Raw genomic sequence first — 18,034 nt, forward strand, 5'->3', positions numbered from 1 at the left:
CACAGACAGACACACACACACACACACACACACACACACACACACACACACACAAAAAAACACAGCCAGTCGATATGAAAACTGCATATTTACTTTGACACAATGATACACAAAATGATTAGTAATGTCTTTTGCAGAGCATATTAAGAGCATTCCGTAGTAGTGCTGGGAGAACAGAACTAGAAAAGGTCCATAAAAGTTTCCCCATCGTGCAAACTTCCTTTATACAAAGTATAAAAATAAAAGCGTCCTCGCCCAGTATACAGCCCACATTCGGGGATCTGTTAGTGTATTAGTACTCCTGGCTCGAAAACGGTATCTCAAACCAACAGTCATTATGCCACAGCTGACTCTTCGTCAGTGCTTTCTATTATAGTATCTGATCTATATCTCATGGAAGGAAGTCTTCAACATGGAAGGACACACGGATGAAACATTTTCCTAAATAAGTCCAGAGCTTCCTGTTCATAACGATCGCATTGTGAAACTACTGCAATGAGGGAGCAAGTAGAACCTTATCGTGTCCTCCAGCAGAAGGTTGGACTAACAACCCATGACTGATCTGCATGCCGTTAGACGGCAAATGTAGATGTTTGGACAGAGTGTGCCTGCAGCCATGCGGAGAGAGGCAGCAGATTGCAGACCATCGGAATACATCGACAAATTTGGGGAAAACGATAGCATTATCCTTGATGGATGTGTATGACATGAGTGAGCACGGATTACAGGGGACGTAAGACACGCACGCACACATATTAGAGAATGTAGGACAGATGGGTACAGCAGACGGGAGATGAATACAGCAGGAACATGCGGACATGTTGTTGCAACACTACCTCGAATTTACACACATTAAAAAATAATTAAAACAAAGGTTAACAGTGTGCTGAGGTGAAACATAACTGATGCAAATATTTACACAGTAGAACAAGAGAGTAACCGTGCGCTCACACCAAACTCGAAGGCGCGGTGCGAATACATACAGAGTCAGGCTTGAATGGTATTGCTCATTCGGCTCACTCGCTCAAGCACAATATTTGCTTCGCTTTTGGTGTGAACAGGCCTCAAGAATATGGAATTGCTGTCTGCTAAAATAGTGATGGGAAGCTTTGTTGAGGTTGAATATGGAAAACACAAACACAAACACTCCAACACAGAGATTAAACAAATAAAATAATTTGATAAATTGACATTACTTCTAAATATAAACACAACTCACAAAAATTTAAACAAGACAAATCCTCAGGAACATTAAATAAAATCTAATTTGCTTTGATCGTCAGGAAGTGGTTTGAGTCTCAAGATGCAGCGAGGCATAGAGAAAATGAAAAAAAAAATCAACTAAATGTCTCTTTGCCAGCATAAAACACATACAACACATTTCAAATGGTCTGACAAACACCATTAAAACCCCTCCCTCTCCCCCACCTGCCCGCTTGTCCGTGCACGAGCACATGCTGGCAACACATTCCACGAATACTGTTGGGGGTGGGATGAGATGAGAGGAAAGAAAGAAGGTAGAGGAGGAGACGGGGGGGGGGAGTCCACGCAGGCATTTAGACTGGTTTACTGAGACAATGAGGTTACAGAGATGGAGGAAGATGGAGGAGGGATGCATGGATGCAGGGGACTGGCGGCAGTGCAGGGGTGGGACGGCCGATCAGATGTAGGTGACGGCACCTTTGCTGGCCTTCTCCATGGTGATCTCCACGTACGAGGTGGGCACGTAGCCCTCCTCACCGCCCTGCTTCCTGGCTCGCGTCCAGCCGTCGCCCTTGTCCTCCTCGATTATGTACAGCACCTGGAGCCAATCAGATGAGAGATACAGAGGGGGAGGGAGGGAGACCGGCTCCTATTAAATCACGTGACGGAAAGGCACAAAATGAAAGCATTTACAACAGGTGGCTGTAGATCTATGTTTAAAGAAATATAGCTTGCTTTTGTTGCTAAATATTTATAATACAATAATATTTTCTGTCAAGCTGTGCTACTTTCGATAATACGGTTTAAAAACTTAACCAAGAAGAAAGTAGGCCCAATATAAACTGTTAGCAAAACAGGCTTTAAAATAGCGTCTGTAATATTAAAGATAAAAATAAATGCTAATTACTAGTGAACCCACTGTTTCTGCTGGATTTCAAACGCATGTTGAGAGAATTATGGAAGGGGTTTAGCCCCATCGTTACGACCCGCGGCAGCTTTGCGTTAATTTTTTTATAACTGTCATTGTGTATTAGCGTTATATGAAATGCACGACACACTGTAGTGTTATACTATAAGGGTCCGGGAAGCCTAAACCTCACTCGGACACAGCTATTAAATCTCCAGACACACACACACACACACACACACACACACACACACACACACACACACACACACACACACACACACACACACACACACACACACACACACACACACACACACACACACACACCAGGAAAACCACTACCCCTGCATTCACAGCAGAGTTAACATTCACATAGTGTTTTGGGGAGAGTGGCAAAAACATTTACCCTGTTTTTTTCTACATTTTAGTCTTATTTCCGTAACAGTGACAATATTACATGGATTACTATTTTGACGACGTATAAAACATATTACCACGTTTAAAAAAAGAGAAAACAGTTTGGGATCACTGGCTCTTAAGTTTGAGAATTGATTAGGTCAGGTTGTTGAATCTGGAATTGGTAGTATACAATGCCCTTTCGCAAATATCCAGAAACGGTATGCTGGTTCAGGTTGTGGATCAAGTCAAACATGAAAATGACAACAGTTCATCGATAACAGATGACAATAGATTGTGTACAAAGAGTCACATTACCTCATCCTCTGCCATCACTAACGTCCCCTCGTTCTTACCTGGTGACAACAAAAAAAAAAATCACATGAATGGATCCACGCTAAGATTGTGGATCATTCTTCTCGAAGACCAGGAAAATACTCATAATCCGTCTTGCAGTGATCATACATCAAATAATACAGTCTCTAGAAATATCTCATCCAGTCACGACAAAGTATTGATATTATACCAACCATCGCCCAACTGATGGGTAAAGCATCTCTCTCTTACGGACATCCAACATTGACAGGTGTGAGTGAGTGAGTGTGTGCACAAGGGATGACGATTGTCTGCACAATGCCGGTGGGAGAAGGTGAAATCCTCCCCCTTCTCACTGTCTCGCATTAGAGCTATTATTATTATTACTATTATAGTGTGTGTGTGTGTGTGTGTGTGTGTGTGTGTGTGTGTGTGTGTGTGTGTGTGTGTGTGTGTTAGATTTGGCTGGTGGAAGTTAGTCTTCCGTCCCGGTAGGGGGCAGTATAGTAATGTAGCTTTAGGTGAAGAATGTTCCCCCCCAACTAATGGTCTGGCCCATACGGCCTTGATTGGGCCAATTGGCATTTCCCTATTTAAGGGCCGCCTCATTTGGTGTTTGGAGGCGGAGGGTAGGTGCTGGCTTGATGTGAGGCCAGTACTAGTAACGCTATGCTAGATTCATGTTAGGCTATTCTACGTTATATTTTCTTAGTTTATGTTTGCTGATGGATGCAGTCATTTCCTTTTCATTTGAAACGGTGCTCTATTTTTTGTGAATGTTTTGGAGACATTAAAACTTCACTTTTTCTTAGACCTCAGTCCATTGCCCTAATTTTTGCCCACACTCGGAATTCCCAGTTGGCCGTATCCCAGATACGTGGGGCGACCACGCCGGTCCCTCACATTTGGTGGCAGTGGTGGGATATTTTCAACGCCATCTGAGAAACTGGAGAGATGAGGGGGAAGACGAGGACGCAGTGGACAGCGAGGACGAGGCCGAATCTGGCGGCGAATGGAGCAGAGGCTGACCGGAGGCTTCACCTGCACCAGATCCAGCACCAGCTCCGGCATTGGCACATACACCAGCAGCTCTAACAGTAGCTCCTGTGACCTGGCCCAGGGCGGCCATTCCCAGGCTGGAAGAGGATGACGACATTTGAGCAGTACCTCATGACATTTGTGAGGTTAGCAATGGCTTTGGCTGGCCAAGAGAGGATTGGGCTGTCTTTATAGTACCCTACCTCGCCGGCAAAGCACGCAGCGCCTATGTGGCGATGAACAGGGGTCATGCCACTGATCCCCTTGGTAAAGCGGCCGTTACTGTGATTGTGTAACAGAGGCTGCTAAGGGGGAGACAGGGGGCGTGACCCCTTCGTTGTGGATCACCGCGCCTCACAGTGGCTGGGTAGCATGAAGGACTCGAATGCTCGCATCACTCGCTGGTTCTTGGCACTGCAGCCATTTCATTTCACGGTGCAGTACCAAGCGGGAAGGCAGAATACTGAGGCAGACTTTTTGTCTCGCCATCCTGTTGGCAAAACTCCAGAGGTGGTGGGAAATGGTAGAAGGTGAAATCCTCCCCCTTCTCACTGTCTCGCATTAGAGCTATTATTATTATTATTATTATTATTACTATTATTATTATATTGTGTGTGTGTATTAGATTGGGCTGCTGGAAGTTAGTCTTCCGTCCCGGTAGGGGGCAGTATAGTAATGTAGCTTTAGGTGAAGAATGTTCCCCCCCAACTAATGGTCTGGCCCATTCGGCCTTGATTGGGCCAATTGGCATTTCCCTATTTAAGGGCCGCCTCATTTGGTGTTTGGAGGCGGAGGGTAGGTGCTGGCTTGATGTGAGGCCAGTACTAGTAACGCTATGCTAGATTCATGTTAGGCTATGCTATGTTATATTTTCTTAGTTTATGTTTGCTGATGGATGCAGTCATTTCCTTTTCATTTGAAACGGTGCTCTATTTTTTGTGAATGTTTTGGAGACATTAAAACGTCACTTTTTCTTAGACCTCAGTCCATTGCCCTAATTTTTGCCCACACTCGGAATTCCCAGTTGGCCGTATCCCAGATACGTGGGGCGACCACGCCGGTCCCTCACAGCCGGCATAGAGTTTCCGATAATATCATCCAATTATTATCCAATTATTATTTTCGACTTCGAAATCGGATCATCGTTGCTATTTACTCAACAGGCAATTGGCAATTTGTATGAGCTGCGCAATGTAGGTCATGGAGCTGTTATCCATGTCCTATACAAACGCTCCATTCCAAGATGATCGAAGACCAAACCTGTGCGCGGCTTTACCATCAAAGGAGTACAGCGCCTTGCAGTGGCCGATGACGGGCATAGGGTCATCGTCGTCAAACTCGTCGTCAAACTCGTGGTGGTCCGAGTTGGGGGGCACAGGCTGCCGTGGGGGCGGGGCCGAGTGGTGGTGGTGGTGCTGAGGTGTAGGCTGGTGCTCCTGGCTGTTGTCGTCAGTGTAGCTGCCCTCAGGACTGACGGAGAGAGGTAGAGATGGGGCGGGTTAATGGGGAGAGGGAGACGACGGGCGTGCATTGACTCATGCCCTGAAGGGGGACAGCTAGTAGGCTGAGGTTTTATTTGCAGAGCTGAGCTTAAGAAAGTCACTTGCAGGGAGACGGCATAACTGCCATAGCAATTATAGATTGCCGTTGATAACAAGAAGCGGTTTGCAGATTTCTGATGCCAGTGCTTGCGCAGATAAGAAAAAAGCAGCTGGTTTTAAGACTACATGAACATGCTAGTGTGTGTGTGTGTGTGTGCGTACCTCTCTCTGCCCTGGGGGGTGTGGTGGTGGTTGTCTGCACTGTGTCTCCGGTCGCCCCTGGAGCTCTGCTTGCCCTCAACCTCCGACAGCCACGACTACATAAGCACACAAACAAACACAGACAAACACACACATTAAAACATAACACCTTTCTAGACAGACTGACATTTTGATGACAAGGTGAAAATGTGCCCTATATGTGTGAGATCTGTCGAAATAGGTACCTTCATTAGGAAACAAAAGATCCACTGTGTTTAACAGCACATACTGAACCTGCACACGTGCGATTGATCACCAGTGTGGGTCTTTTTTAGTACTGGTGAAAAGGGCAAGAGTATACAACATTTAGTTGACTCGTTTAGTTAATCAGATTGATTACTGATGCGTTCACCAGCCCCTTAGGACAGTGCTGTGTTAAGAGGCCGACGCATAAAGCCCTAAATATATTTAAAACAAAATCAAAGCCGCACATTACGGCGATCTGAGAACATTGCAGTGCTTTGACTTGGTCGCAACCCTGCTATTTTTTGTGTGAGAGCATGGTAATTTGGATTTATTTTCAAGTATAATGAAGCCTTTACAGTCTCTGGTGTACGGCCCTGTGCTGCCACACAGTGAACAGCAGGGGGTGCTAACACATTGCAGTTAACCCTGGACTCCTGGAAATCACAAAAGTCAGTTATCTGTCAGGACTCAGGTTACACGCACAGACACACTTAGGACTGACTGGGGAATACAGCTAGCCTCTGTCTCCTCCTTTTCCACTACTTATCCCACCTCTCATCTTTCCCTCCCCTCTATCTGCGTCTCCAATAACTTTCTTGCTTCTGTTCTGTTTGATTTGAAAACGGCGAGACCTCTCACTGATCCACAAAGATTTTGACCTCCTCAGGATAACATTTCCAAATTCCCTCTTCATCTTACCGTTTGAGTTGCTTTATGTTAGCTCGGCAGGACGGAGAGAGACGGACACACAGACAGAGACAGATAGACAGACAGACACACACACAGAGGCCGACAGAAAGACAGAGACAGAGCAAAAGCCATAGAGAGAGACGGAGAGGGAGATTCAGACAGAGAGAAAGAGAGACAGAGACATAGACAAGAGAGTGAAAGAGACAGTGAGAGACACAGAAACAGGGACACAGAGAACAGAGGGATAGAAACACAGAGAGAGACAGAGACAGAGAGAAAGACCGGAAGGGGAAGACGTCACACCACGGGTCAAGTTGCAAACCCAGAGGGGGGTCCTCATGACCACAAAGAGTCTTTATAGGCGGAATCCTCCCTCTGTACCTCGTTCTTGTGTATTTCCGAGCGCAGCTTCTCCATGTTGCATATGGTCTCAGAGATCTTGGGCTGCAGGCTGCTTGGGTCGCCCATCTGGGAGTTCTTCTCATACACGTCCTTCATCTTGTTCAGGGCATCCCTATACAAGAGGACGGTCAGATGTAAATATTACGATGAAGAAACCACATACAATCTATTCCAAATTATAGCATTTATAATACCAAAATGTTTACAAACTGTCTAATGTTCTGCTGCTAGTGGTAAGCATTGTGTCTATGGGTGTGTGGATATGCATGTGTACATGAACACATTGGAGGGAAGGGATCGCTAAACGGGGACGGGAGGGGCGGAGTCACTGCACCTCTGGTCCACCTCCTTCTGGAGCTCCTTGCTGAGCTCGTCTATCCTCTGCTGCAGCCTCTTCCTGCGCTGCTCCGGGGGCAGGTGGCTGAAGTCCTCCAGGGACGGAGCCTGGAGGAGAGAGAGAGGGGAGAGAGCGCTCAACATTCCCCGCTGTGAGTCACTTCCTCGCAAGGCCGGCCAGTATTGTGGCCCAGGCCGTATACTAGAGCGGTCCTGTTCAGTGAGCATTTGTGAGGTCAGAGAGGAGGCTCTCTGCCAGTGATGGGGTATAACCGGGTCTTGGCCATATGGAAGAGGCTTAGAATATTGGATTTGGCATGGTATTGAGATATGGCGTACACAATGGATTTGTAAATCACATGCAGATATGTTGGCATTATCTCCAAAGCCCTTGATATCACAACACAGCCATCACTCAATTATAACACATCTGAATCAATATCAGATTTGTGGTTGTTAAAAAGGCTAGCCGAGACCCATACTGGCTTTGTTACAAGTAAAGCATGTAATTATAAAGATCCATAACATGGCATGAAAGTGCAGATAATTCTGTTGGGAGTCCAATAGTTTCAGAGACAATATAATAACTAAAAGGAATGACACGAGGAATTATGGATGTAAATATTTTCTAGAGATGGGTAAATGTTAGTGACTATGTTAAATAATCAAAGTGAGGGGAGAAGGGAAAGATTAGCCATCCTAATGATCCAGTGCTGCTTATAACTTGGCACCAGCTCTGCATATGCTAAAGCTAACATTAGATCCTATACGCAGTGGACTACACAGTCATCTACTGTATTCTCCTAGAGAAGAGGCACACAAGAGGTACTGTTGGAACAACACAATTATAAATGCAGGCACACACAAAGTTTGCTGAGTCTACCTGTTAATGCTACACTCACACACACACACACACACACACACACACACACACACACCCACACACAGCACTTACCGTTTTAATTGACCACTGAGCCGTAAAGCATAACCCATGCAAATTAAAGAGACAAGACAACATGGAAAGCTCATTAGTGGTGGGATCGTCAGCGGCGCCAGTCTAAGAAATCATGCAGAATCGACGGCCCATTCCACCAGCCTGACCGGTCAGTCTACCGAGAGAACATTCTACATTCTGGCTGACCCTCAGTAGACCATCAGGTCAACCGCCTCCCTTAGATGGATTAAACCAGCTACTAAATCAGCGACCGTTCACGGATGGCACAGATGGAATAGACTGAAAACCCCCAACTACAGCAGTTTGGCTGTCAGTCTTGGCACTGTGGACAGCGTTATCGACGATTTAATGTTCAGACTGTCTGCTTCGCAGCATACTGATACAGCATTAGCACAGCCATGCTAACACAGAGACACTGCAAACACACACACAAACACACACGCTAGTTTTATACTCGGTAAGCAAGCACACTACCACACCATATGTTCTTCACCACACCAATTTCACCCTTTTCCTGCACATAACGGCAATAGACCAGTGAAGTTTTACTTTGTGAAATGACTGCAGATTCACCCACCCACCCACTCACACCAGAATTTATCTGAAGTAGACTACAAAACTTCAGTGGTCTATTAAACTCTCCAAATAACATCCCCAAAAAACTGCACAGCAAACCAAACACACGTTCACGACATAAAAGAGGCTGTCAATCACCTGAATATAGGAAATACTAAAATACAAAGAGAAAGACAAAAAGGACTTTAAGATGTTGAAAGCCATCGAAGTGAGTCCCAGGTACGGAGAGGTTGACCGAACACAAAAGGGCAAAAACCACTGCATCACGTCTAAAGAACGAGCAGTCAAGGAACAGAGGAGGAGGGCCGTGGGGTAGGGTGTCTCCCTGCCGGCTCACCCCTCTCTTCAGGCCCCGGAGCGCAGCCATGCGCGGAGCACCGCTGGTGACTTCGGACAGGCAGCGGCCCACGCTGTCCCAGCTGAAGCGGGACGGGGGAGTGGGGGGCTGGAGCTCAGAGAGGGGGCGGGGACGGGGGCGTGGGCGGGACGAGGATGCAGAGCAAGAGGAGGGCAAGAGAGGAGGAGGAGGAGGAGGAGGGGGAGGGGCTGAGGAAGGAGACTGATGAGGGAGGAGGAGAGCAAACAAAGAAAAGATGATGAGGTGAGCAGAGGGGATGGGAGTGATAGGTGAAGGGTTACAGCGGCCCTTAATTACACTCAATCCCTATCTTTTGCTGCACGTTAGCTTCAAAAATTTTCTGTAAGTTAGTCTTCAAGAAGTTTTGTTAGTCTTCAACATTTCTGTAAGTTAGGCTTTACCAAATTCTGTAAGTAAGTCTCCCACCAGTTCTGTAAGTTAGTCTCCCACCAGTTCTGTAAGTTAGTCTCCCACAAGTTCTGTAAGTTAGTCTCCCACAAGTTCTGTAAGTTAGTCTCCCACAAGTTCTGTAAGTTAGTCTCCCACAAGTTCTGTAAGTTAGTCTAACAAGTTCTGCTAGTCTTCAACAAGTTATGTTAGTCTTTAACGAGTTATGCAAGTTACTCTTTAACAAGTTCTGCAAGTTAGTCTTTAACAAGTAATGCAAGTTAGTCTTTAACAAGTTCTGTAAGTTAGTCTCCCACAAGTTCTGTAAGTAAGTCTCCCACAAGTTCTGTAAGTTAGTCTCTAACAAGTTGTGTTAGTCTTCAACAAGTTCAGTTAGTCTTCAACAAGTTCAGTTAGTCTTCAACAAGTTCAGTTAGTCTTCAACAAGTTCAGTTAGTCTTCAACAAGTTCAGTTAGTCTTCTACAAGTTCAGTTAGTCTTCTACAAGTTCAGTTAGTCTTCTACAAGTTCAGTAAGTCTTCAATAAGTTCAGTTAGTCTTCAACAAGTTCTGCAAGTTATTCTTCAACAAGTTCTGCTAGTCTTTAACAAGTTCTGCTAGTCTTCAACAAGTTCTGCTAGTCTTCAACAAGTTCTGCTAGTCTTCAACAAGTTCTGCTAGTCTTCAGTAACAAGTTATGTTATTCTTTTTCGTCTGCCATATTCAGAAAAAGATTAGAAATGTGAACTTTTGATAAGGTGTGGAGCTTTTTGAGTTTAATCCAACTTGATAAATTAAAATGTGAATGTGGAATATAGGGAAACGGTAACATGTGTTTGTTTTTTATGTGGTTTATGTTTCCGAACCATACAAAGCCTCATTCCGATAAGTAAAAGGCTTTAAATACTGTCACATGAAGACCAGAAAAGAACTATATGCATTTCCTGCAGAAAATGCGGTGAGTGCTGTAGTACAAAGTGAGCTTGAAAATATTTTTAATAAAGCCACATAGATTAAGGCATAAAGAAACGTTAAATGGCTTAAATCAAGTGAAGGGATTTGAACAATAGTTCAAAAGTCTAAATGGACTAAACAATGTAAACATGCACACCATTTAAGAAAAAGAAAATTGTTGCAAACAAATAAAGTTACAGCTGAATGAAAAGTGCAAAGCATTGCTAAAAATGCAGAAATGTTTAATGAATTGAAGAATCTGAAACGTCAAATGTATTTCCCTGCAGAGTGTGTGTGTGTGTGTGTGTGTGTGTGTGTGTGTGTGTGTGTGTGTGTGTGTGTGTGTGTGTGTGTGTGTGTGTGTGTGTGTGTGTGTGTGTGTGTGTGTGTGTGTGTGTGTGTGTGTATGTGTGTGTGTGTGTGTTTAAGAGAATAGCGAGCCAGTGCGTGATTAAAAGTAGCTCAATAGAGTGAGAAAGCCGCCCAATCTGGCAACACTGCCTGAACGTCCTCCATAAGTAGCCCAATCTGGAGGGAAAACCACCCAATCTGGCAACACTGCTGAACGTCATCACGCTCCAGTGTCAATGTAAATTAATGAGACTGAAAACGAGGCCAGTATGAAACTAAAACTGTGATCCTGAATAAAGTTTAAATGATATCGAAATTCCGTTTGGATATCAAACGGGCGTTTCCAAGCTATTCTTAATATTTAAAAATTTGAATGGAGTCTCTAGGTGAAAACTGTAGGAAGATAGATAGAGATAGGTCCCAAAGTTTTCAGAAAGAAAGAAAGAAAGAAAGAAGAAAATAAAAATTGAGAACAATATTTGAGCTCTGCATGCAGCACTCACCTAATACGAATATAGTATAACTCAAGGTAAAATAGAATAGACTGTATGTGATATATGATGCTAGATGTGTAGAGCAATCTACAGCGTCTCTCTAAGTATCTAATGTGGACAAAGGCATAAATTAAATAAACACACACACAATCTCGTCACAGAGATTCCGGCTTGTGAAAAGTATCTGGTAGATCATTAACGGCACAACGACTCTTTCTGGAATATAGGGCGAAGTCCAGTCTGTGTTATTTTAATATTTATTTTTAAAGCTTGGGTACGACCGCATTACCTTTGTTTTGACACACACACACACACACACACACACACACACACACACACACACACACACACACACACACACACACACACACACACACACACACACACACACACACACACACACACCTAGTGAAAGTAGTAGACAAACAATGAATAACAGAAATCAAGAGAGAGATAAGACTTCCGAGGAAGAAAGTGGGAGGAGCACATAAAAGGGTGGGGTCAGGGTAGTGCCAGGGCTCGGAATAGAACACAAATGGCTTGATGGGTGTGTGATGTCAGAGTTAATGACTCAAGTACTAGTCAAGTCTGGACCACACAGTGACTCATTCTAATGAGTCAGAGAGCGAGAGAGACAAAGGACACTCAAAAGGTGGTGCTCTTGGTACACAAACAAACAGTCCCATCCACAATGATATAATCAAGTTTGTATCAATCGTGAAAGCAATGCTCTAAATGGCTGCTCACCTTTGGTTTCTTGCCAAACAGCCAGAGTTTGTTCTTGGCCTTGCCCATGGAGTGTTTGGGGTCCGCCCGCGTCCCACCGGAAACTGCTACTCCCACCAACTCCTTGTCCCTCTCCCCCTTGGGTGTGTTGCTGATGGTGGCGTCCGAACCCGTGCGGCTCAGGTTCTGGCTGTAGTCCTCGAAGGGGAAGTCTGCCGGCGGCTCGAAGCCCGACTTGAAGGACTCCACCACGATGCCCGAGTCCTGGGGAGGGGGGTACACACACACACACACACACACACACACACACACACACACACACACACACACACACACACACACACACACACACACACACACACACACACACACACACACACACACACACACACACACACACACACACACACACAAAAAGGGTGAGACACAGGCCAGCCCCCCCCTGACCAATTACCACCACCATACAAACCCCATCTCTACCCTCTCCACTATCTCCCTGAATCCCCTCCACCACCAACAACCTCCATCCCGACCACCATCACCTCCACCAGCTCTGCATACCTTGCGTTCGTCAACGGCCTTGGCGGCCGAGACCATGCCCTCCAGGCACTTTGAGACGATGGGCACCACCCTCCTCTCCACCTCGGCGAAGCTCCGGTACGTCTCACCCAGCTTCACCGTGCGCCGCTCGTCCATGGCCTGCAAGTTCTGGTGAGGGGAAGACATTCACTCGTGACCTTTGCCGTACAGATTAGAGATGTCCGATATTATCGGCCCACCGATATTATCGGCCCGATATTAGCATGAAAATGTAATATCGGTCAATATCGGTATTTATTTTTTTAGCTCAAATAAATGTTTTCAAAATTGTGCAGTACAGTGCACATTGTAATTGACTCATATTTGTGCATTTATTCAATTAAGGTTATTGAGTTTTAGTTAAAGAAACATACTGCTATGTTGCACATAGTTGTTCAGGTACAATGTTTTATCATTTGTGAAGTCAAGTTTGCCCTATTTGTTGTGGGCATTGTCAAGATTATCTCAGGGAGAGTGTAATCCAAACTGTTGTCTGAGACCATTAAAAAAATAAAAATAAACATGGCACTTTTCCCTTAAATTAAGTTGAAGTATTTTTCTTATTTTGCACAGACAATGTTAACATTTGGAAAGCCTTGTTGCATTCAAGAATGCATCCAGGGGGGCATCACAATAACATTAAGCATGTTGTGTTAATTCCACAACAGGAGATATGTAATGTTACCTAAATTAGGTTTGAGGAAAAATAAATAACCCAAATATCGACATCGGTATCGGCTGATATCGGAATCGAAAATTTAGAGTTGGACAATATCGCATATCGGATATCGGCAAAAAAGCCAATATCGGACATCCCTAGTACAGATGTCATAGTAAGTCTACCTGGGGTTTAGAAAGGTAGAAAATGTTGTCTCTTAAAGGCACCCAGTGCAACTTTATGTAAACATTCAATGAAAAATAAACATTCAATTTCTAGTCTTTTTTACACGTAGTAAGTTTCAATAACTCCATACCATTACATATCGACATTCAAGGAGCAAAGATGAGACGTCGTTGTGTGGTGAGAACTGATAGAAAATCGTAAACAACAACAATCACCGGTGGGGAGAAGCCATTTTTCCATTGACTGGAAGCCTGCTTTATTTATTGTAGGTTACAAAAAATAAAGAAAATGGCGGCATTGTTTTTGTTATCGATTTTGTATCAGTTCTCACCACACAACCGACGTCTCACCTTTGCTGCTTAAATGTCGGTATGTAATGGTATGGAGTTATTGAAACTTACCACGTGTAAAAAAGACTAGAAATTGAATGTTTATTTTTAAGCCTCGAAAGTTGCACTGGGTGCCTTTAAACTAAATATTAGTAAACAATGTCAAACATTTCATTAAGAGTGAGTGAGTGAGTGAGTGAGTGAGTGAGTGAGTGAGTTTAATTATTATTTAACCTGGAGATGTGGTAGGATGAACTATATATAAAGGTAGTCTTTGATCATCACTGAAAAAAAAAAAACATTTCAGAAAAAGACTTGTGTATTACTCATGAATGGGTTTATTACTCATTCATACAAAATAGTACAAAAGACTTGTGGTGTTGGATGGGGGACTTCTGCTGCCTATAAAGCAACAGCCCAGCCATGGTCTGTTTTCTTCTAGCTGAACCACACGTTGATCAACCCTGGTTATATTTTTATGTGCCTTATAAATAAATATACTTGTTTTAATAGGTTTCAAGGCAGCGCTAGAAGCCATGGCCGCCCAGGGTCAGTGTCTTTCTGCTAGACTAGAGAAAATCATTTTTTACAAGATATAGTCTAATCATGTTAGACTATTTAGCTCCTCTAATTGGGGGGAGGACTATAATTTGAACCATAACACCACCAACCTTGTCCTTAAAATTATTTTCCCTTTCAAAGGCATGCATCACCGTAGCTCTTCACTAGAAAGAGAAACCTCTGCATGTTTTTGTAGTGGTGTAGTTTGAGCAGAAGCTTCCAACAGATTTGCACAGAATAAAAGTATGCAGCAAACCAGTTCACCTGCTCCCAGTATCCAGGTATGTCTGGCATTGTTAACAGTGTGACTGGGAGGGGGAGGGTACCTTGAAGATGTTTGGTATGGTAGTGTGGAAGTGCTTCCACTGCTCTGCGTTGAAGTTCTGCAGCTGGGCAGCATATTCGTTCTTGCTCTCGTCTGCCAGGTGTGTCCGCTGGTAGTACTGAGACTTTGCCTGAACAACGACAGCATTTACAACATCAACCAACAGCCTTATGGCATAGTCGTCTAGTCACATGGATAACAAAAGGAATACATTGAAGTTCACATTCAAAAGTGAGTTGTCAATTTGGAGTACAGTTGTTGGGGTCGGGGGAGACGGGACATCCTTACCTTCTCCACCTCGGATTTGGTGGCGTTGATGTCATTATCCAACCTTTCGTAGCTCAACTGGGATTTCTCCGCCTCTCTACACTCCCTCTCAAACTTCTTTTTACTCTAGGGATGGTGAGAGACCGGGAGAAAGAGAGAAAAAGAGAAAGAACACACAAGGTCATACAAGTTCAAAACAAGTTAAGACTTTAAGAACAGGGCTGCATTACAACACTTCATTCATGCCACAATTCAAGGGTGAACAAGTGTACATGTAAAATACGGAAAACATAACATCTAATTATATTGAGTGGTCGAGAGAGGGATAGCGAGAGACTTTCCTTCCTGCCCGTCCATCTTTATTGCATTACTGACAGACGGACGGACAGCTTAAGTGGTAGAGGGAGAAAAAAAGGGTGAGAGAGAAAGAGTAGTCACCTTGTTAGTCACTAAAGGAACGAGGTAGTGACTAAAGATAGAAAGGTGCACATTAAATTCTAAGGGAGTCAGCCCTTTTTGGGAAGTTTGTGAGACAACATGTGACTGGAAATGTGTATTAATGATGACTTAAACACATTTGCCCGTTTTGGATCCATAACTTCTAAAAGACAGATAATCACTAGGAAATACCGAACTGAATTTATTAAGGTCTGTAAAGCATACCTTGTATCTTTTTAAATTTGGAGTTGATAATACATTTGACTGTTTACATATTGCACACACATCTTAATGCTGAAGATTCTTCAGTCTAATCATGTTTTACAAAGTCCAGTCTAATCATTTTTTACAAGATATAGTCTAATCATGTTTTGCAAGGTAGTTTATATGGTCTAATAATCTTTTACAAAATCCAGTCCATATAGTCTAATCTTATAGTCATCATATAGTCTGAGTCTAGTCCATATAGTCTAGTCTTAAAAATAAATAAATAAATAAATAAATAAAATAAAAATAAATTTTTTTAGCAAGACTTAGAGGTAGAGGGCTCATGTCCACCGAAGACTTACAAAAACTTGTACATGCCTTTATCACTAGTAAGCTTGATTACTGCAATGGTCTCCTTACAGGTCTCCCAAAACAAACTGAGGAAGCTTCAGCTTGTTCAGAATGCTGCTGCTAGAGTTCTAACAAAGACCAAAAAATTTGATCATATTACACCAATTCTGAAATTGTTACATTGGCTTCCTGTAAGTCAGAGAATTGATTTTAAAATCATGTTGCTTACTTATAAATCCCTACATGGTTTAGGCCCAAAATATTTAACTGATATGCTTCCACTATATCAGCCTTTTAGACCACTAAGCTCTGAGACCAATCTGTTAATTATCCCCAGAGTAAACACAAAACATGGGAAAGCAGGATTTAGTTACTACGCAACAAATAGCTGGAATAAACTCCCAGAGGATTTAAGACTTGCCCCAACTCTGAGCACCTTTAAAACAAGACTGAAGACTTTTATGTTTGCTATAGCTTTCTGCTAAATAACTTTGCCTTTATTTTCTATTTTAATACTAAAATGCCTTTTTAACTTTCTATTTTTGCATATGTTTTTCTTTTACTTACTAATCGTGTTTTAGAAGGTCTAATCCTGTTTACAAGGTTTAGTCTAATCCTGTTTTACAATGTATAGTCTATATAGTCCAATTATGTTTTGCAATATCTAATCTTCATAGTCTAATCATGGTTTACAAGTTATAGTGTAATCATGTTTTACAAGATATAGTTTACATAGTCTAATCATGTTTTACAACCAGAAGTCTGTCTGGTATTTATGAGAAAAGATAATACAACCATGGTAATGCACAGCATCTTAAGCATTAACACCTTAAATCACACACTCCTTGAAGCTGAATACCAGCTCAGTAGTCATAATAGTACCAATAACACTACCAACAATAATTAACTCACATTATCCATTTGTTTCCAGCACTGCTCAAAATACTGCGTCGTCTTCCTGCCCTCCTGTAGATGCTGTAGGAGTAAAGACAAAAACAGATTTCTACACTTATTTCATATGCAAAGAAGCTTTTTTAAAAACAAAAGATGTCCGTACTAGCCCCGCCCACACCTGGGTGTGGCCACTCACGTGCTTCCGTTCGGCCTTGAGCTCCTGGCTGTAAATCATCAGCTCCCCGTACACCTTGTGGCCCATCTCCTCGGCCACAACCTCCCGTTGGCCAGCGTAGTCGTTGAGCTCGTTCAAGATGGCGTAGAATGACATGCACGAAGTGAACCTGAGCTCACACACACAAATTGTATGTTATGTGTGTGGCCTTCACTCTCACACACATGATTCGACAAGATATAGTTGAATCATGACACACAGAGCAGGTAAAACAGTTTGACGGTCTATGGAGGCTTCTCACCTCGGCTCTTCATCTTTAGACCGCTTTGGACAGTACTTCTTTACTAAATTCCTGTTATTCAAAGACAGACAGAAAACAAAAAAACAGGCAGGCAAAATGCTTGTCAGCTGATTCTTAAAGATAATCTACAACATATGAAAATAAATGAAAGTTGGGTACATTCAATTCACTATGGCACTGATATACTGCCATAGGGCAAAGCACATTGTATTCACGAAACAAACAGCGTTTGCTTAGGGGAACTCAAAGATCTGATGAGAGATCTCTAAACATGTATCCCCACATGGGAGTGTGCCTTTGATCATTATCTCAGTCAAGTAGTCACACTCCTGGGACCTCCTTTGATCAAACACAGACATATTTTCTAGTGTGCGTGATTGTGAGTGGATGAGTGAGTGAGAGCATGAATGCGTGTCTCGTTTCTCATGATTGTACTGCACCAGTCAAAAAGTCTGTACTTATTATGAACATGATGCCGTTATCTCTCTCTCTCTCTCTGTGTCTGTGTCTGTGTCTGTGTCTGTGTGTGTGTGTCTGTGTGTGTGTGTGTGTTCGCACCGTAACTGCTTGGCATAGTTCTGCTCGATCTCCAGCCTCTCCTTGACAAACTTGGCGTATCGTTCCAGGAAGTCGATCCCCCACTGGGTGTGCTTGTCCAGATTCTCAAACTGGTCCTGGAAGAAG

The 18,034-nt window shown here is 43.4% G+C and overlaps 1 protein-coding gene across 2 annotated transcripts in view; it reads right to left on the reverse strand.

Annotated features, from left to right (window-relative positions):
• fnbp1l (formin binding protein 1-like) overlaps positions 1-18,034 on the reverse strand; it is a 38,912-nt gene that overhangs the window by 3,486 nt on the left and 17,392 nt on the right. Inside the window, exons 2-15 of one of the 2 annotated variants that reach the window (XM_030372902.1) lie at positions 17,909-18,024; positions 17,351-17,401; positions 17,071-17,218; positions 16,893-16,955; positions 15,006-15,110; positions 14,719-14,847; positions 12,641-12,787; positions 12,101-12,343; positions 7,277-7,386; positions 6,922-7,054; positions 5,626-5,720; positions 5,139-5,332; positions 2,828-2,865; positions 1,681-1,801 (exon numbers count right to left, since the gene is read on the reverse strand). In XM_030372902.1, the coding sequence (XP_030228762.1) occupies positions 1,681-1,801; positions 2,828-2,865; positions 5,139-5,332; positions 5,626-5,720; positions 6,922-7,054; positions 7,277-7,386; positions 12,101-12,343; positions 12,641-12,787; positions 14,719-14,847; positions 15,006-15,110; positions 16,893-16,955; positions 17,071-17,218; positions 17,351-17,401; positions 17,909-18,024 (1,693 nt within the window). Of the gene's footprint in view, positions 1-69; positions 1,802-2,827; positions 2,866-5,138; positions 5,333-5,625; positions 5,721-6,921; positions 7,055-7,276; positions 7,387-12,100; positions 12,344-12,640; positions 12,788-14,718; positions 14,848-15,005; positions 15,111-16,892; positions 16,956-17,070; positions 17,219-17,350; positions 17,402-17,908; positions 18,025-18,034 lie in introns of those variants that run through there. The other variant, XM_030372901.1, reaches the window with a different exon arrangement.

The sequence above is a fragment of the Gadus morhua genome, chromosome 12 (assembly GCF_902167405.1).
Source record: "Gadus morhua chromosome 12, gadMor3.0, whole genome shotgun sequence".
Lineage (NCBI taxonomy): Eukaryota > Metazoa > Chordata > Actinopteri > Gadiformes > Gadidae > Gadus > Gadus morhua.